Genomic DNA, 21,439 nt, shown 5'->3' on the forward strand with positions numbered 1-21,439 from the left:
AGATGGTAAATTTTATGTTATGTGATTTTTACCACAATAAAAAAAATAAGAGAAACCGCGTGAGGGTGTATATGGAAACTTTCTACACTATTCTGGCAAGTTTTCTGTAATCTAAAACTATTCTAAAATTTAAAATTTATCTTTAAAAAAGACCCAAATGAAGGGCTTCTCTGGTGGCACAGTGGTTGGGAATCTGCCTGCCAATGCAGGGGACGTGGGTTCGAGCCCTGGTCTGGGAATAAAAGTTATAAACTATTGATACATGAAGTAAGTTGGATGAATTTCCCACATGCCGCGGAGCAACTAAGCCCATGAGCCACAACTACTGAGCCTGCGCGTCTGGAGACTGTTCTCTGCAACAGGAGAGGCCGTGACAGTGAGAGGCCCGTGCACCACGATGAAGAGTGGCCCCCGCTTGCCACAACTGGAGAAAGCCCTCGCACAGAAACAAAGACCCAACACAGCCAAAAATAAATAAATAAATAAAGACCCAAATCAAACTTCCCAAGATGAAAAATATAATGCCTGATAAACATTACACAGGATAGAACAGAAGGAGGTTACACACTGCAGAAGAAAATATTAACTAGCAACAAAACAAAGCAATATAAAACTACCGAAGTGAAAAAAGAGAGTGGAAATAAAAGCCTGGAGTTTGGGTGGAGAACCCAGAGAATCAGTGAGCTATGGAAGAACTTCATATAGCTTAGTATATATGTAATCAGAGTCTCCAGAGAGGAGGAGAAAAAAGGAGCAGAAAAAAATATTTGAAGAACAATGGATAAAAACTTTAGAAGCAAGGAAGCTCAATGAACCTCAAGAATGAACAATATGAAGAAAATTACACTAAAGCATTATAATCAAATGTTTAAAACTACTAATAAAGAGAAAATCTTAAAATCAGCCAGGGGAAAAAAGACTAAACAAAAAGGAGCAAACATGAGAGTGACAGACTTCTCATCAGAAACAATGCAAGCCAAGAGAGAGTAGAGTAACCTCTTTCAAGTACACTGAAGGAAGACAACAGGCAATCTAGAATTCTGTATGTATCAAAAATACTTTGCAAAATAAAAACAAAATAAAGACTTTCTGACATAAAAAAGCTGAAAGAGCTCATCACCAGCATATTTGCAGGACAAGAAATATTAGAGAAGTCACCTAGGCAGAAGGAAAATAATACCAGATGGAAATCTGGGTCTATACAAATGAAAGCTGAACACTGGAAATTGTAAATAGGTGGGTAAATACAAAATACTTTTTAATCCACTTTTTACATCTCGTTAAAAACTAATTGGCTGCATAAAGAAAAATATCATTACACATAATATGAGGTCTTTGACACATTCAGAAGCAAAAAATTTTTACCATTATTGGCAGCAATGGCACAAAGGCCAGGAAAGCAAAAATGGAACTTTACTACTACAAGGTTCTTATACTATTCATAAAAGGGTATAATATTACTTGAACATACACACTATTAAGTTAAATATGTATAAAATAAACCGTAAATCAGCCACTAAAAAGGTGGATATAAAGCCAACAAAAGAAATACAATTAAACCACTGAAAATGAATTAACACCAAAGAAGAAAAAGAGAAAAAGAAAAGAAACATGGCAGATGGGATGGCATGTAGAAAAAACAAAAGCTAGATGATGAATTTAAAGCAAATCAATAGTCACATTAAAAACCACAAAAGGCAGAGACTGTCAAATTACACTGACAGTCTCTGATATGATGCCCAGTATCAGTATATGATGCCTGTAAGAAACCCACTTTAAATACACAGACACAAAGGACTTAAAAATAAAGAAAAGCTATGCCATGCTATAATTAACCAACAGAAACTTGGAGAGAGTATACTAATATTATATAAAGTAGACTGCAGAGCAAAGAATATTACCACAGGAAAAAGAGTCATTTCATAATGATAAATTTATGAAGAAAAGATAATACCACTAAATGTTTATAAAACTAATAACAGAAATTCAAAATATCTGAAGCAAAAAAATAACGGAACTGAATAAAAAAAACCCACAGCTCTAGTGGTGACTTCAATACCCCTCCCTCGATAAGTGATAGAACAGGAGGCAGACAATGAGGAAGGATATATGACAACACTATCAACCCAACCCTCCACCCAACAACAGCAGAATACACATTCCTTCAAGCGCACTCACACCATTCACCAAGACAGACCATATTCTGGGTCATAAAATAAGTGTCAATATACTGAAAAGGATTCTCAAAGATCATACAAAGTATACTCTCTCATAACAATGAAATTAAATTAGAAATCAGTAGCAGGAAAATATCCCTGAAATCTCAAGTATATAGAAACTAAATAAAAAACTTTTAAATAAACCTATGGCTCAAGGAAGAAACCAAAAGAGAAATTTAAAAAGAATAAATTAATGAGAATGGAAACACAGCACATGGCAATTTGTAGGATGTTGCTAAGGAAGTACTTAGGGGAAGAATTTAAAGCACTAAATGGCTATATTAGAAGAGAAAAAATGGTCTCAGGTCAATGACTTCAGCTTCACCCTGAGACGCTAGAAACAGGAAAGCAAATTACAACTAAAGTAATCAGAAGAAAAGAACAGCTATAAGAGCACAGATCAATTAAATTAAAAATCAAAACACAAAAATGAGAAAAATCGATGAAACTAAAGGCTGGCTCTTAGAGAATATCAATAAAATTGATATAACTCTCATCAGACTGATTAGGAAAAAAAGATACAACTTAGCAGTATCAGCAGCAACAGGGGGACCATCACTACAGAATCTACAGACAGTAAAAAGATAAAATGGGACCATTATAAACCACTTTATGCCAATAAATTTGACAACACGATTACTTGAAAGACACAAATTACCAAAGTTTACTCAAGGAAAAAAAAAGATAACCTGAAAAACCCTTTATCTATTAAATTAATTGAATTTGTAGTTAAGAGCCTTCAGCAAAGCAAAGTAAAAGTGCAAGCCCAGATTGCTTCACTGGTAAATACTACCAAGTACTTAAAGAAGAAACAATACCAATTCTACACACACTCTTAGAGAAAATGGAAGATTATAGAATACTTGCCAATTCAGCCTATGAAGCTAACAACGCCCTGATTCTGAAACTTAAAAAAAACAAAACAAAAAAACCAGACATTACAGGCAAAGAAAACTACAGACCTTCTAGAACATGAAATACCAAATTCCTAACTAAATTTTGCAAATCAATTCCAATAATATATAAAACATGAAATACCAAATTCCTAACTAAATTTTGCAAATCAATTCCAATATAATATAAAATATATAAAGAATAATACGTCACAATGAAGTGTAACTATTGTTACAATGTTATTTCTCCAGATATCAAACTACAATCCCAGTTGTAATTCTAGCAGGCTTTTTGTAGCAATTGATAAGCCAATTTTAAAATTTACATGGAAATTCAAAAGGTCTAGAATTTCCAAAACAGTCTTGAAAAAAAAAAAAAACCCACAGTGTTAGAAGACTTACACTATCTCACTTTAAGACTCACTATAAATCTACAGTAATTAAAACAATGTGGTACTGGCATAGGGAACAGATCAATGGAATGGACTACAGCATCAAGACCTGCACTTCTACCCGTCATTTGATTTTCAACAAGGGAACCAATGAAGTCCAGTGGGGAAAGGAAAACCTTTTCATCAAATAGTCCTGAAATAACTGTATACCCATATGAAAAAATGAACCTAACTCCTATATTACACCATAATCAAATATTAATTTGAGATGGATCATAGTCCTCAACATAAAAGCTAAAACCATAAAGTTTTTACAGAAAAACAGGAGAACGTCTTTGTGACTTGGTAGTAGGCAAAATTTCTTAGGTCACACAAAGCAATCACCATGAAAAAAAAGAAAACTGATCATATGGACTTCAAATTTAAAAACTTCTGCTCATTAAAGACACCAATGAGAAAATGAATAAGCAAGATACAGATAGGGAGAAAATACTCACAGAACCTATATTTGTCGAAGGATTTGTATCCAGGATACATAAGAACTCAAAAACTTAATAATAAAAAAGACAGTCCAGTAAAAAAAAAAAAAAAGGACAAAATATTTAAACAGATACTTCACGAAGAAGATATATGAGTAGCCATTAAGCACATGAAAAAGTGCTCAACATCACTGGTTATTAGGAAAACGCATATAAAAGCTATCATGAGATACCACTACATGCCCACTGAGGTAACTAAAATACGTCTTGATATCTGAATTTGGAGTGGTGCCAGTCTGCCAAGGTATATGATTTTTGTCCAGCACGTATTGACAAGAAAGTGACTGACCATGGGTTTTAGACTAGATAGAGAAGGAAATAAATATAAGATATTGGGGGAATTGTGGGGGCAGGGAATTTGATGATATTGAACTACAAATTTATGAATGTGAACATATGGAAATGTTGATCTGCTTTCATCAGTCCATTGTGTTTTTCCATAGAGTGTGCAACTTCTACTCAAGCAGAATCAAGAAGAGAGTTATCAAAAACAAGTTTAATACCTTCAATGCTGTATATTTGTACTTCTTCCTCAGGCACAGTGACTGCTTCCCACTGATGATTCTTAAATTTAAAAACAGGTTTTGATCATAAATAATAATTTATTCTTGCTTTAAAGCTCCTTTAAACACCATTTTAAGTTATACAAACAATAAAGGTTATTACTATTTTCTTTTACTAAGTATCACTAAGTAACTGGTTGATATAACACATTTCTTGCTCCATCAATTGACTAGATAATATATTATACTTGCTGCATTTAATCTATTCGTTCATTCTTAAAAGTAAATGACAGTATTGACTACTTTTATGGTTTCCTATTCTTAACCAAAAGCAAAGAATGACTAGCCATTCATATTTATTAGAGTATACACTTTTAAAAATATTACCAAATCCTGTCATTTCTTCCTTTGAAATGTTGTGTGATCATATTCATCCCCCAATCCTCACTCATTAATTGACTGTCCTTAGATTCAAACACTGAATGCATGAGAACAACAACCTAAAATGTGTTCCCCTTCCAAGTATTTTCATTGAAAATTTGTATAAGTGAATAAAATAATATGAATTCACACAAAAAAGTCATGGTAAAAATTAGAACCATTCCTAAAAGATGGGATCCTAAAACCTTCAGTAATCTTATGATGAAAATAGATCCAATTCTTTTGCTATTTAAGGACCACTCATTGTATAGAAATTCTGCCAAATCCTCAATCTCTTCACTAACTCCCTCCCTTATTTGCCTTAATTGGAACCAGTCTATGCTCTTGAGGGCACCACTACTATTATAATTACAGCCTTCTCCAGTTAAGGTGCTAATTCTCCCAGACCTCAAAACCTCAGGGCCGGCAGGAAAGGGCTGGTCTCCTCTCTCCCCAACACTTTGAGCAGCTTCACATTTCTCTGTGTGTAAAAGCCTTGCTCCTTTGTGGCACATGCCAGCTGGCACACATACCCATCGGTTATCATCTACTAACTTTAAAGTGACTCTTCCTCATACATGGAGGCACCTGGTTCAAAGCTTTCCTTTTGAAAAAATGTCTACATTATAAAAATTTTCAAACAGATTATAAAAAATAGAAATCACAGTATAATGAATCCAAAATATGCCCATACCCAGCTTCAACAGTTACTGATATATTATGCCCACTTGTTTCATCTTTACCCCCTACCTTCCCTCTACTACACTCTCCTCCTCTTGACCTCAGTTTTTTATTTAATCTCTCTGTCACCCCAGCCATCAATTTTAAAACTCTTATCATTAAAGTACCTAACAAAAACCCCTCTCTGGAATCCACATCTCACTTTAGCTTCTACTGTTCTCTTTCCCTTGTCTTTACTTCCTCTACAAATATTTCAACTTTCCAGGAATGCTTAAATCCTCATCACTTAAGTGAAATTGCTCTTTCATGGATCGCCAGTTTTTATTTATTTAACGTGTTTTGACAGTGTTCATCATTTCCGCTCATAAAACACCCTTCCTTTGTCTTCTATAACATGATACCCTTTTAATTTGTCCTTTTTTGGCTGATTCGTCAAGTATCCTTCAGGCTAGAGTCTCTCCTACCTATCCTGTATAAATTTGTGTTTTTCACAGTTCTGTCATGTAGACACTCATTAAATCCCATGGTTTTATTTATCATCTATATACAGAGAGCTTCTAAATCTCCATTTACAGCTCAGTTCTCTCACCTCAACTTCAGACCAATATATCCAACTGCCTACAAGATATCTTCAGCTGAATACCCCACACACACCTCCAAATCAAAACATCCAAAGTTGAGCTCATCATCTTACCCTACAAAAGTGATCCTCCTGTGACAGCATCTTCATCCATCCAGTTACCCAAGTTTTATCAACCTCCTCTTTTTACTACAAACTACCAAGTCTGCTCAATTCTACCTCCTCAAGTTTTTCTGGAATCCATCCATTTCCATCCATCCCCACTGTCACTTTCCAAAACTGTGCCACCATGATTTCTCTCACCCGGATTACTGCAAGTCTCCTAACTGCCTCTGGTCTTGTCCCTTTTTAATCTGTTCTCCTTGAGGCAGGAGATAGGTGGGCCCCAAGCTAGACATTTACAACTGGCCTCCTGTTCCAACTTCCTGGGGTGAGAAGAAGATGGGCTCCAGGCTGGACATTCATTACCACCCCCAACCCCCATGTTTACATTTCCTGAGGCAAGAGACAAACCGGCTCTGGACTACATATTTATGACTGGACTCCAGTCTATATTTCGAGATCTGCACTTCAATATAAGAAACAACAACAGGAATAGGGTAGATAACTGGACATTGGACACTTTTATGGCAGGGACAGAGAGGGGCTGAACCCTGTTAAAAGATCAAGACATCATGCATTTCCCATCCTTGGTGCAAGGGAAACATTGCACACGCACAGAAAGGCTCTTTGGGGTTCAAAAAGGAGGGGGCACCACCCCATAATATGTGATGCTAAGGCCATCCTCTAGGCCTCTGGGCTGAAATTCATCTTGGAAAAAAGTTGCGCATGCACCTCGGCGAGGGTCCTAGGGCAGGTCAGGTGTTGAGAAACCAGATAATTGGCCAAAGGTAAACAAAGACCCAGAAGAACTGCCCTATATAAATGACTTAACCACCTCTTTACTGAGCTCCTCCTCATTAGGGAGGAGGCCCACACCCTTGCTCTCCGGGTGTGCATCTCTGCCTTGTTTCCATCTTAACTAAACAAAGTGTTTCTCTGTGTGCTCTCCCACTAGTTGTTGTGCAATGTCTCTAAATAATAAACTTTGTACCTGTTTTTTTTTACAGTTTTTGCCTCCGTAAGAAATGCATTTTTCACTGGGGGCAAGAGCCAGGGGGTCTGGTGGCTAGGATTCCTGGTTTTCATCCAGGCTACCCAGGTTCAATTCCTAGGCAGGGAATTAAGATCTCGCTTCACGCCACCACTCACTGCTGCCTCTCCGAGATCATCCCCACCAGGAGAATCTTTTACATGAATGTGATGCTCAGTGTCTAGCATATATCTGGCACACAGTAAGTTCTTATTAAATATTCACTGAACTGATGTTGCCTCCTACTTACAATCCTTCTTTGGCTCTATACTGCCTGCCTTATTTCTTTCCAATACCCTTTGAACTCTATGCACTAACCATACTATGTATCTTTTAGTTGAATATTCTATATATTAATTCTTAAAATAAATACGAGCCCTTGAATAGCCATAAATGAGAAAAGACATGTCCCTGGTTTAATAAATTTTATGTTCTACGAGGGGGAAAACAGAAAAAACAACAGATAAACAAAAGGATTTTAAGTAGCAATAACTACTATAAAAGAAAAAAAGAGGCCAGTGTTATATAATGTGGCTGGGTGGCTACTTCAGACTGAGTTACCAGAGAATACCTCTAGGAGACGACATTTGTGCTGAAATCTAAACTGGGAAGGAACTAAGACGCAAAGATCTGGAAGTTCCTAAGCAGAAGAACCAGCAAGTAAAAAGACTTGAAAAGAGCGTGATCTAGAGGAAAAGAAAAAAAAAATTAATGTGCCTAGAACACAGTAAGCACAGAGAACAGTCTGATTATCAGAGAAATAGTCAGGGGCGAGGTCATAAAGGCCCTCAAACACCATGTTAAAGAGACAAAGGGAGGGTTTTAAGCAGCCACAATATGGAAGAATGGCTTTGAGGAAAGTAAGCCTGAAGACAGGGAGAAATGCACTACTGCTACAGAAATCCAGAGGGGAGAGGAGTCTAAATATCTCTGTGGGAAGAACTCTCTCCCAGCATCTCTAGATCAGTGACAGGAACATAGGAGGCATTTAATACTTATAAATGCATTTTATACTATCCCTATCAAGTATAATACTAAAATTACTTATTTTCTTGTCTGAATCATCCATTAGACCAAGTAAGTGAAGTCAGGAACCACATCAGTCCTATTCTATCCTCTTTTCCCAAAATGAAAGTCCACTTCCTGAAGAAAATCCAGTTAAAATTACACCTAAAAACGCTGCAAGAATAAATACACTAATGAAAACCATCAGTACCCCTGAGAAGTAGTGCTAGTTTTTGGAACTCAATTTTAATTAAGCATTCTAAAAAGGTACTCTAAAAGAAATAAAGGTACGTGGAAATCCTAAGAGGCATTTGGTTAATGTTCGTCTAAAAAGAATTTACCTGGAACAAAAGGCAGGATTTTACAAGAGAGACTAAAAACACTAAAGCCTCTTTGTATTATCAGCAGCCGCAATCAGATTAGTAAACGCAAATCAACTCTTACTCAGATCTTGGCCATACAGTTTGAGCTAGAAGTATGCAAATGTAGCAAATATCAAGTGGTGGCTATTTGGAAACAAGGCCTCAAGAATTTTCCTCAGGTTAAAGAGGTCAGTAGAAAACATACCTGCCTGGTTGCAAAGTTTAAACATAGTTACAATATAGCACAGAAAGAAAAGAACTAAAATTCACTTCTAAGTACCACCATAAGAATCAATCCCTCACAACCAAATGTAAAATAGCTAGCTAGCTGGAAGCAGCTGCAAAGCACAGGGAGATCAGCTCCATGCTTTGTGTCCAACTAGAGGGGTGGGAGACGCAAGAGAGAGAGGATATGGGGTTATATGTATAACTGATTCACTCTGTTATACAGCAGAAACTAACACACCGTTGTAAAGCAATTATACTCCAATAAAGATGTAAACAAACAAAAAAAGAATTAATCCCTCACTATTTTCAAACAGAAGATTCTATGAAAGAATAAGGTAAGACCATTTGTCATCATCTGTTAATGTTATTTTTAACTGAATGCTTCTGTACTAGAGTAACTGCTGTCTTTTCTAGATTCAATTCACTTTGTTCATGTGAATGTTAAATTTTAATCATTAACATGTAATTAATTTCTGAAAAGCTCATATTTAAACACTAGTATTAAATTTTAGCATTTTTCTCTTGCAATAAGACATCAGAAATAATTTTCAATTCTAATTAACTTGATAGGTTACCATGCTCATCAAAACTACTAGAGCTAACATTGAAATCTATTAAAATAGCGAGAAAATAAATATCAAAGAAATCCATATTCTTAAGTTGAATTACAACATTATATACACACACACACCACACACACACACACACACACACACACACACAAAATGGTACAGAGGTATCTAAAGCTTACATCATTGTCTTCGGCAATGTAGAATGATACAGTCTGGCTCCCGAGATTAAAATCTATCCAAAATCCCTCAAGTTTTTCATCTGATGGTATTTGCAACTAATAAAATAAACATATAAAACTAGAATATACTATGCTTTTAAAAGTGACAACAGAAAATTATGATGTTATATTCATGGTTGAGTTTTTTTGAAAAATAAAAGAGTAGAGCTGGAAGGTATGGGAAGATAAAGAGCAGGCAAGTACAGCATTTAAATCAATTTAGAAACAATCAAAAGAAATGCTGCTTAATATTTTACATAGAAATTAGCTAGCTCCAAAATATCACAAATATTCCAAGTACAAATAAAGGTTGAAAATATTTTCATGTTTGAATATATTCATGAATGATAAACAATAACGGGCTTGATTAAGGAAACATAAGAAAATTTGAAGTACAACCTTTATATTTCACTTATCCTTGGCTACAAATGTGCCATTTCATAAAATGTCACTTAGATCCAGAATACCAGACCAGCTGTATTTGTGATCTAATTATGACTAACATTAATGTTCTTGTCAATTTGTAACCTACAATTCACTTGACCTTTCCATCAAAATTCATCTAATAACTAAAACACATACTAAATTAAAAATTTACCTCATACTTATCAAGAAATGCTGATAAACAAGGAAATGTAAAGACCCTGAAATAAAAAGTAGTCTGAATTAAAGAAAAAATTAATAAGCCTTCACAACATAATTTTGACTTGCCATACAAATCATACCTAGGATCAACAGGAAATCAGGCAGTAGTGACAACAATTTAAATAAAATCATATTTCCTTCTTTATTACTCTTTAAAGTGAGAGTTCATGGGAAATCTGTTTCTGAAAGACAGCATATTACTTTGAGGATACTACTCAACCTACCATTTTGACTAAAGTGACTGAACCAAATTACTTTTCATGTTATTGACTATGAACAGAGATTCCTAATTTAGCTTATACTAGTGATATTGATACAGTGGAAGTTCCCATAAGATTATATGGGAAAAGAAGAGTAGAAGTGAATAATACTGCTAATAAAAATGGCTGAATTCATTGAATACTTTCTTGGTCAGATACTACTATAAGTACTAAGTGTATAACCATCTCATTTAATCTTTACAACAAACATATGAGGTAGATATTATTAGTATTCTTGTTTTACAGTTAAGGAAACTGAGGCGAGTAAGGTTGAATAAGTTGTCCAACATTAGAACAGGAAGAGGGGGACCTGTTATTCAAATCCAAATAGTGTGACTCCCTGCACACAACCCTCACCGTATCTTTCATTTCCTTAGCAGGTAAACTAAATGTGAACTCATTCAATCCAATGTGTCCTGAACACCTGTAAGGTGCTAGGCACTGCACTACAAAAATACCTCTTCTGTCATTGTCAAAAGTGATAAAAATTTATATTACCTAGCCTTCCATGACCATTCTTGAGATTAAATAACTGCAGAAAGAACATCCTTACAATATGTTAATTATAAAAGAAGATGATTTATGTTTGCTATATATTTTTATTCCAGTATGTGTACGAAGGAGGTAGCTCAAGTAATATTTATACCTAGATTTTTATTGTTCCTTAAACACCAAATTTATAATATATATGCAATTCTGAAATACAGTAAACCAATTTTAGACAAAGTTATTAATTAATATTAATTAAATAAAAATGTATTCTTTCCTCTAAAAAGTACAAAGCAAAATAAGACCAGTGGAGGATTATTTCAGCCTACCATTGTGTGCCCTTTCTTGAGCTGTTTCTTTATCATTAAATGGTTGTATTTTGCATTGTTTACCTTCTTTTGTCTCCAAGCATGCCATTTACAAGGTTGAGAAATATCCTGCAATCCTAATTTTTAAAAAAGAGAGAGCTTTTAAAAAACACAGTAATTTTAAAAAACTTGTTAATTTGTTATTTTTACACTACTTACTGTTTCAAATTCAGAGACTTTAATTCCTTTAAATGCATTAGCAATAAAATCCATTGAAAACCACTGACATGCCAGTTCTTCTCTTTGTTCTTCTGGGGTCATTCTACATAAAGCTTCTACGATAGCCACTTGTAAGTCATAATCTTTAAAAAAAAAAAAATTAATGTATTATTTGAAATTATGAAAATTAAAGTTTATAAAAGTCAATACATTTCATAAGTTGTTAGAACAAGCAAGAGTAATGAGGAACGTAGTGTAATTTACTCATCTTTTGCCATTTTCTTCATAGAGATTAGAAACATCTCATCATTACAGGCGTGAATATAGCCCAAATAACAAAATAAGTTTACTAATAGAAGAAAGGAGTAAAAGAATATTTTTAAGGATATTTAAAAGAAACTCCTAAATGTTCAAAGATTCCTCCATTCCATAATTAGAGTTGTGAATTGCAAAATAACTCATAGAAAAGTCTATAAATCACAGGTAATCTTTGTTTTCCTTTTGCATATCATGATATTTACAGTTATTTTAAAGTACTTTAAACCAGTGGTTTGTTCTATATGTAAATCACTACATCAAAATTTTCTCATATGAAACTTAGGAAAGAAAATTTGAGCTCTTTTAATAAAAACACTGTTTATAAACAAATCTATCAATCCCAAGAATATTAAACCTCCTAATTTCATAAAATACATTTAAGAAATTTCTTCACAAAAGGAATCCAAATCTACTTGAAAATTAAATTATTCAAAAATCTACCACTAGGCACAAATTATATTTGACAACTCCTGTTATCATACTTAATTTTTTAGTTCAGTTTAGAATTCCCTTGCATAATTTCACTACATTACAATGTTAATATTATTTTGACTAATTAGATATTATAGTCTATTAATAAATTTGGAGTAATTTCAAATATGAACATTTTGAAAAAAAACAGACTTACCTCCAGCATCTAAAATCCTTTCTCCCATACTACTCCTGTGAATCAAAACAACAGGTTATAATACTAGACAAGTATCAATTAACTAGAAAGCTCATATGTTTGGGGGAAAAAAACTTCACCAAAATTTACAATTGATTAGTATCACAGACTTTGGCAGAAAACATATATATAAATTATATTAGAAACCTACAAGAGTTTATCAGTTTTAATTCTTAATGCAACTCATGGTTGCCTTATTTGCCTTATAAAACATCCTTTAAATTCTTGGCTTGAACCACTAATTAAAGAAATATAGTACAAGTTATTACATGAGAATTAACATTTCTTGGTTAGAGAGTATTTTCCTGGCATCTTCAGGCATTTTGTCCAGCATAGCATTCATTTTTTTTAGAGCCTAGAAAAGAAAAATACATAATCCATTAACTTTATATATTCAGTGAAACATTAAGTACTTAGAGATATATTATAGGTATATAAACTTAGAAGCCTATTTTTTCTTAATCACAGCATTTTATGCAGGGAAAGAAGGGTGGAGGAAAGAATATAAAGCATAAAATAATGAATATAAGAAAACATAAAACACAGGATATCAAAAATAGAATATACCATGATTCCTGTACTTAAAGCAGTTATACTCTTTGCAGTATGACATATGTTTATTATTACTCTAAGAACTAAAGAAGCAAAAAATATTACCCTATTAATATTTGTTCTTATGACTACACACATGTACACATATATATATACTAATACAGGTTATTTTTAGCATTTAAATACTTAGGAACTACTAATATCTACATGGTATAGTTTATTTTCATATGAGCTATATATGTATACATAAACCCACATGCTTATGAATTTTCAATACATATTTAGGTAATACTGGGTTGGCCAAAAGGTGTGTCTGGCGTTTTTTTTCCATAAGATGGCTCTAGTAGCACTTAGTTGTCTTTAACTTCATTTGGAACAATTTTGTTAGATTGTATTGTGACAGCTGTCATATCAGCGTGCATTTAAAAAGAACTTACCAAAATTAGTGAATTTTTGTGTAGCCATTTTAATATTGAAGATGGAAGAAAAAAGCAACATTTTTGGCATATTATGCTTTACTATTTCAAGAAAGGTAAACACGCAACTGAAATGCAAAAAAAGATTTGTGCAGTGTATGGAGAAGGTGTTGTGACTGATGAAACATGTCAAAAGTGGTGTGCGAAGTTTCATGCTGGAGATTTCTCCCTGGATGATGCTCCATGGTCGGGTAGACCAGTTTAAGTTGACAGCAATCAAATCAAGACATTAACTGAGAACAATCAACGTTTTACCACGCAGGAGATAGCTGACATACTCAAAATATACAAATCAAGCGTTGAAAATCATTTGCACCAGCTTGGTTATGTTGATCGCTTTGATGTTTGTGTTCCACATAAGTTAAGCGAAGAAAACCTTCTTGACCCTATTTCCACATGCAGTTCTCTACTGAAACATAACTGAAACGTTCTGTTTTTAAAACAAATTGTGATGGGCGATGGAAAGCGGATACTGTACAATAATGTGGAACGGAAGAGACACTGGGGCAAGAGAAATGAACCACCACCAACCACACCAAAGGCCGGTCTTCATCCAAAGAAGGTGATGTTGCATATATGGTGGGATTGGAAGGGAGTCCTCTATTATGAGCTTCTTCCGGAAAACCAAACGATTAATTCCAACAAGTACTGCTCCCAATTAGACCAACTGAAAACGACACTCGACCAAAAGTGTCCAGAATTAGTCAACAGAAAACGCATAATCTTCCATCAGGATAACACAAGACCGCATGTTTCTTTGATGACCGGGCAAAAACTCTTACAGCTTGGCTGGGAAGTTCTGATTCATCCGCCATATTCATCAGATATAGCATCTTCGGATTTCCATTTATTTCAGTCTTTACAAAATTCTCTTAATGGAAAAAATGTCAATTCCCTGGAAGACTGTAAAAGATACCTAGAACAGTTCTTTGCTCATAAAGGTAAAAAATTTGGGAAGATGGAATTATCAAATTGCCTGAAAAATGGCAGAAGGTAGTGGAACAAAACAGTGAATATGTTGCTCAATAAAGTTCTTGGTGAAAAATGTAAAATGTGTCTTTTTTTTTTTTAACTTAAAAACCAAAGGAACTTTTTGGCCAACCCAATATATTTCATCGTGTCAGACAATGAATTAAGACAACAGAGACACAGTACATGATAATTTAGTGCCAAGATAAAATAATTATTCAATCTGATAAATTGCTACCAAATTGTCTTCACCTTCTCTTTAAGTTTTCAAAGAAAATCTAAAAAATGACTTTACCTCCTGCTGAATACAAATATTCACTCTTGAGTCAATAACCAGGGCACAAATTCGAGGTATGAAACTTTCCACTACTTGCCTTCTACCTGAATAAAAGTAAATTATTGACAAATGTGTATTTTAAACTCTTTTCAATGACAATCTTGTATGTGTTAATGGAAATCAGACATACTAATTCAGTTCAGACGAAGGCCCATGGACTGGCCTGGGCACCAGGAAGCTTGAAATTCAGTCCTGGTTCTGCCATTAACTAGCTATGTAACTTCGAAAAAACACCGTTCAAACAGATGTGACTGATTTTAACTCTGGCAAAGGAATAACCCCAGATCCAGCTTCTCCTTTGAGGCACTTAAAGCAGTATTACTTTTTTGGATAAATAAATACAGTCCAAAACTGGAAACGTCTAATTTGAGGTTTTTATGAAACTGGCCTCAGTAATTTATAGTCATACCTCCAAAATTCCATGATGGCCATTAACACTTCCGGACTTCATGAAGATCTAAATATCTTGTCCTATTTCTAAAATTTGACACTATTCTCTCAAAAGACAAGCTTTATTAATACTAAGTATATTAAGAGGAATTTGCTTCATGCTAATTCATGATGCAGAGTTCTAAAATAAGTTTAAATAATGCAACGCTGCAACAGAAAATGCACTTTACAAAGTGACTATGTTAAAAGAAAAAAAAATCACTGAATCACTTGAAAAGATAAAGTGATTTACTTAAAAAAAACAGTTGGATCACTTCATAATCACTGGTGCTTTAGGACTGTTTTCTCGCTTACAAACTTAAGAATTTAGACTAAATTGTTATGTTAATTGCAAAGAAACCAATGAAAAGGTAGCATTAACTACTACTGAAATAAATAGCAATTGATATTTTTAAATGTTTTGGGAGCAATTAGCTGTTCCTTTATTTATAAACAATTCACCGGCCCCAATTACCAATCCTAGGTAATTCTTCCTCAACCAACACAGAGATAAAATAACTTGAGTTTATTGTTTGACATAAGGCACTGCCAAGCACAAGTGAAATGATGAGTTGTAACATGTTCTATAGTCTCCATGTACTACTGAAAATTTTGTTTCATTAGATCAAGGACAAACTATGGCCCACAAACCAAATCCAACTCACTGTCCCTTTTTGTATGGCTGTATTCATCAGCAGGTACTCTGTGGAAATATGTGAATCTATCATGATTTACTGAACCAGCAGTCTCAGGTGAATTTCATTCATTCTTATGAACTTAGCCATCATTAGCCACCACTAAATGAATGGCTTTGGTAATTAGCTTGGGCTGCAGAGTTGATAGTGTTTCTTAATGAATTCAACACCAAAGTCCAAGGCAAAATTAGTGCGTATATGAGAAACTTATACTTCAGTAAAGTTATTTCAATGAAACAAAGGTCATCTGAATCACAAGTAATGTCCAGCTGCTTTATACATCTCCTAGACTGTCAAAAGCTGAGACAAGAAATGACATCTCCATTTCCAACAACAAATTTATAGGGGATATATTTTTTCCAAGATCCAACTACAGATCCAGCAGCGTTTCTGGACGTTGATGTAGGTGCAAAGGAAATTTCCCTATTTCAAAATTCATTTTAACTCTGCAACTGAGGAGCTTCCACCTAACCTTCAACTGGAAGTGATTAATCTGCAATGCAATGGCATTCTAAAAAGCAAATATTAAGAAAAAAGTCTAATATAATTCTATAAATGCTTTCCAAGTGATGAATATGCTCAATTAAAAATCATGCTCATGAACTGATATCAGTATTTGGCATTATCTGCATGAAAAGACGTTTTCTAATGTAATATACACAAAATTTCACTGCAGATAAGCATGAACAAATAAATATTTGCAATTAATTTTTATAACAGCAAACACTAACTCTGAACCTTAAGAGAAACGTCATCTTCTCAAAAAAGAGTGCTATTCTCCTCATTAGTAGACCTGTATTACAAAAACACTGTACTCAATTATTGTTATATTTTGAGTTGCATCAAAAAAACATTTGTGGAAATTTGTTTTCTTTCTTGTTAAATAAGTACCTACATAATAACATCAATTTTTTTCTTGGCCCACAAAGCCTAAAATATTTACTATCTGACCCTTTACAGAAAAAATTTGTCGATCCCTGAATTAGGTAATGAATTCCTAATATTAGGACAATACTACAAGAATTGCAACATTATACCAAAACTCTAACAGCAAATTATTGTTCCAGTAGAAATAAAATGTTTATTATACCTTCATCATCCATGTCATGTATGACCTGAAAGTGAAGAATATTTAAAACTTACTATCTTATATTATAAACCATTACAAATAGTATTAAAATAAGAGGTTACATATGAACTCACCACATAATTATTTAACTTTTATGTATTAACTAATTAATCAGCATAAATGCACTAACCAATCTGTTAGTGACTTTTAGTCTCAGGGCATATAGAACACAAATTGTTTTTAAATAAACACATGCTTTATAACATCAGTGAATCAATATGATTGTTACCATCAAAAGCTCAAATAAGTCTTCTATCATAACAGCTTCATCTTTTGAATTTCCTTGACTCAGAATAATCTCCTTGGATTTTTCAAACCAGGTAACCATGTAGAAAAAGAAATGTAAATACATTAGTTACTTTGAATTCAATTTTAATAATTTTAAGAATGTACTCATACAAACAGTAAACCTAAGAATAAAGAAACATTAAAAATTAAAATTCCAGTATCGTAATAAATAAGTTTATGCTCTTAAACACCATCATTGTTTTTGCTTTTTAGTAACTCACTATATGTTCCCATTTTTTAGATGGGAATGGATGAAGTTAATCCAATTCCAAGTAGAAAATCTTTACTTCCCCCCTTCAAATTCTTAGTTCATGTACATTCATATTCATAGGTAAAGAATTATCATTACACATTAGATTATTGTGGCATTTTTACTATTTGAAATATTTTGGTATTATTTTATTTTTATTAACTCAGACATTTGAGTACACACTATGTCTTAGGCACTGTTCTTGGTGCTGGGTATACAACAATGAACAAAACAGACAAAAATCAATATCCTACATTCTAAAATGGGAAATAGATAATAATAAACGATATAAAAAGAAAAGTAAATTAAGTTAGATAGTGATTAAGATGAGCTAAAGAGAAAATAAAGCAAGTAAAGGTCTTAGGGAGTCTTGTGACCTTAAATTCACACAATTATCAAGGACCCTGTATACAGTTCCCTTGTGATCTTTATTTTTCTAACATATATCACAGGTTATAAAAATATTTTATCTGTTTTATATACAGTTCTCAAATTTATTTTCCAACACTTTGAACCATTTAATTAGAAAACACACCTTTAATCATATTTCCCTCAAAGAAATGTTACATATTCTATACTCATCTTTTGTACTAGTCCTTGTTTTATCATAGTTAGAAGTCCAGCTTTCCCCAATATACTGATATTTTTGCCACATCTTCCAAAAGAAACCAAAATCGTTGAAACAGTTTGGATATCCTTTTTATTCAGCTCCTGAAATGCAAATTATACATTTAAACATCTGTAAATACAAAATAGAATGGAATTGGCATTGTGCTAGGAGCGTTGTAATCCTCACAAATCCTGAGTGTTAGTCATTATCATAATCATAATCTCCATATTGCAAAGGACAAAAGTGTGGTTTAAAAAAGGCAACCGGGCTTCCCTGGTGGCGCAGTGATTGAGAGTCCGCCTGCCGATGCAGGGGACACGGGTTCGTGCCCCGGTCCGGGAAGATCCCACATGCTGCGGAGGGGCTGGGCCCGTGAGCCATGGCCGCTGAGCCTGAGCGTCCGGAGCCTGTGCTCCGCAATGGGAGAGGCCACAACAGTTAGAGGCCCGCGTATCGCAAAAAAAAAAAAAACAAAAAAAAAAACAAAAAAAAGGCAACCTGCTTACAAGCACTCAGCCAGTGAATGACAAACACAGTACAAAATTGCAGACATGTATAAACTCAAGAAACTTTAGACTTATGATGCAATGAATCAGTTACCTTCCATTCTAAAAAGCTTTATGTATTTAACTAAGGGATACAAGACTTTTTTTTTTTTTTTTTTTTGCGGTACGCGGGCCTCTCACTGTTGTGGCCTCTTCCGTTGCGGAGCACAGGCTCCGGACGCGCAGGCTCAGCGGCCATGGCTCACAGTCCTAGCCGCTCGGCAGCATGTGGGATCCTCCCGGACCAGGGCACGAATCCGTGTCCCCTGCATCGGCAGGCGGACTCTCAACCACTGCGCCACCAAGGAAGCCCGATACAAGAAATTTTTACTCACTCTTCTAGATTCGAAACAAACATCAAATTCTGGTGGAGACTGTCAATAATCACTTTTTTCTCACATATAAAAATACTTTATACATGACAAATCAAGTACAAGGTTTTTGATGATTTTTATTTGTTTTTGTTTGTTTTATTTTGTGTAAGCACCAAGCACTGTCCACACAACATGAAGAATATGCTGATAGGCTTTTAAAAAATAGTTCAAGTTGTTTAAACTTCAAACAGGTAAGCTATTTTTCCCCGTTTAGATAACAGTTAATAATGGTAACACTATGTAAACACACATTTTTTATATATTATTTAGAAAACAACAGTCCAACATGTTATTTGGGACTCCTCAAACAAACACACACAAAAAGCAAGTGGTGAAACAAGCATTTATTTAGATAGTTATAAGTGAGCTTGCCAAAGCCTTTTTATTCATTCCTTCCAACGGAGTATCTCTTCCTAAAAAGTAGAGTGGTATCTAATAACTGTAATGCTCATTCAACAAAAATGAAAATTTACCCTGCACATAAGGTCATCCAACTTGTGGAAAAACTGTTTGCTGCATTTAATCTTCACATCTTCACAAATATCAATTTGTAAAAGTGTTTTCAAAGGTTTGAAATCATTTTTTCTTAAAGCATTATCAATGCATTTTTCCAACTGCTGAAATATAGAAAATGGCAAATATATTGAATCAAAACCCAAATAGTCACCTTATGAAATCAAGTAATTTAAGAATTGTTTTCACATTTGAAAATTCTCAAAAGAGCTTATATAATATCAATTCATTTATTTAAAAAAACTGTCCACTATTAAATTCAGAGTAACAATTAGAGATTAAGTGTTTTGATAATAATAAGCTCTATACAAGAAACATATATTTTACTAATTTTACACTTCATACTTCTTATTGGAAAGTCATCATTATGCTAAACTCAACAAAAACCTGTTAATGAAGGAAATAAAAATCAACTTTATAGTAACTAATACTTAATACCATGGATAAAACCCTAACATATCTATCAACTTCTTCATGAAGTTTAAATAGTTAAAAAAAAAAATTGCATAAAGACAGCTAAGAGCACTTTTTTAGGAACTATACCAACCAATATAACTTAAGCATTACATACACATATAATTTATTATTTATTATATTTATAAGCTTTATAAAATCTGCCATCCCTGCTATTAAAGTACACCACCATTAATAAGGAATTTTCATACATTAATATGATTCTACTAAATGCAAGTATCTCACAATTTTAAGCCTTGATATAAAAGTATCCAGCCATAAATGATATATAGATCAGTGTATGATTCATTTCTATGTAAGAGGTATATATAAATCATCTTTAGTACTTTATATTCTTAATAAAGCTTTTGGAAACAAATCTATTGAAAAAATAAAAGGATAACATTTTTATTTCAATTATTTGACTCTTGACCATTTCATAAAAACAAGTAAGCTTTGTCTTTCCTAAAACGATGGCATTTAATACCTATAAATAAACAAAAAGTGATTTTAGGAATTAAAATAAAAGACTTCCTTTTGGTCTAGGACTACATACCTGGAGATTTGGTCTTATTGGCATTTTGACTTAATTTTAAAACAGGTGGACAAAACAAACACCTACAAAAGAAAGCATATACTTTCTGAATCTTACAATCTATTTTATATGTTTACAGTTTTAAAGTCTTAACACACATAAATAAGCATTACTGCTTATAACAAAGGCAATAAATGTTGTTTCTTCAAGTTCCTCACTGCTTATGAAATTACTCATTTGAATCTGTCCATAGAAGTTTCTGGACGAAAGCCTGAAGATCATTTATTCAAGCTTTCCCTTTTCATAAATGACTTAAATAAATGTCAAAGTCCTGCCAAAAGGTCACAAAACTAGTCACTGAAAGAATATAAATGTGAACCTCCCTCATCAGAGATTCCAACTTTGGGAACAAGAAGAAAAATAATCTTGAATTAATGCCTAATGAAATTTAAGCTAGTAATACAATATTTAAGAAGGGAAGTATATGCAAGTATACTGCCAAAGAACAGGATATGTAAGAATATACAAATATGCAATGAAAGGAGGAAAAGATAACCTAAACACATTTTTCCCTTCAAAAGAGAATGGAAACAGGAAACAGCAGGGTTACATTAAGCACCATCTTAACAAAAGC

The 21,439-nt window shown here is 33.6% G+C and overlaps 1 protein-coding gene across 1 annotated transcript in view; it reads right to left on the minus strand.

The window, feature by feature from the left end:
* Nucleotides 1-20,850, minus strand: part of SYCP2 (synaptonemal complex protein 2) — a gene marked incomplete at its 5' end in the record, with an annotated part of 58,096 nt that extends 37,246 nt beyond the window's left edge. The window contains 13 exon segments of the mRNA XM_082670756.1: nucleotides 4,547-4,607; nucleotides 9,706-9,801; nucleotides 10,343-10,388; nucleotides 11,531-11,583; nucleotides 11,666-11,808; nucleotides 12,612-12,646; nucleotides 12,920-13,005; nucleotides 14,943-15,028; nucleotides 17,199-17,223; nucleotides 17,467-17,561; nucleotides 18,354-18,486; nucleotides 19,778-19,921; nucleotides 20,827-20,850. Coding sequence (XP_082526882.1) covers nucleotides 4,547-4,607; nucleotides 9,706-9,801; nucleotides 10,343-10,388; nucleotides 11,531-11,583; nucleotides 11,666-11,808; nucleotides 12,612-12,646; nucleotides 12,920-13,005; nucleotides 14,943-15,028; nucleotides 17,199-17,223; nucleotides 17,467-17,561; nucleotides 18,354-18,486; nucleotides 19,778-19,921; nucleotides 20,827-20,850 — 1,027 coding nt within the window.
* Between the last annotated feature and the right edge of the window lie 589 nt (nucleotides 20,851-21,439).

The sequence above is a fragment of the Grampus griseus genome, assembly GCF_964374135.1.
Source record: "Grampus griseus genome assembly, chromosome: 14".
Taxonomy (NCBI): Eukaryota; Metazoa; Chordata; class Mammalia; order Artiodactyla; family Delphinidae; genus Grampus; species Grampus griseus.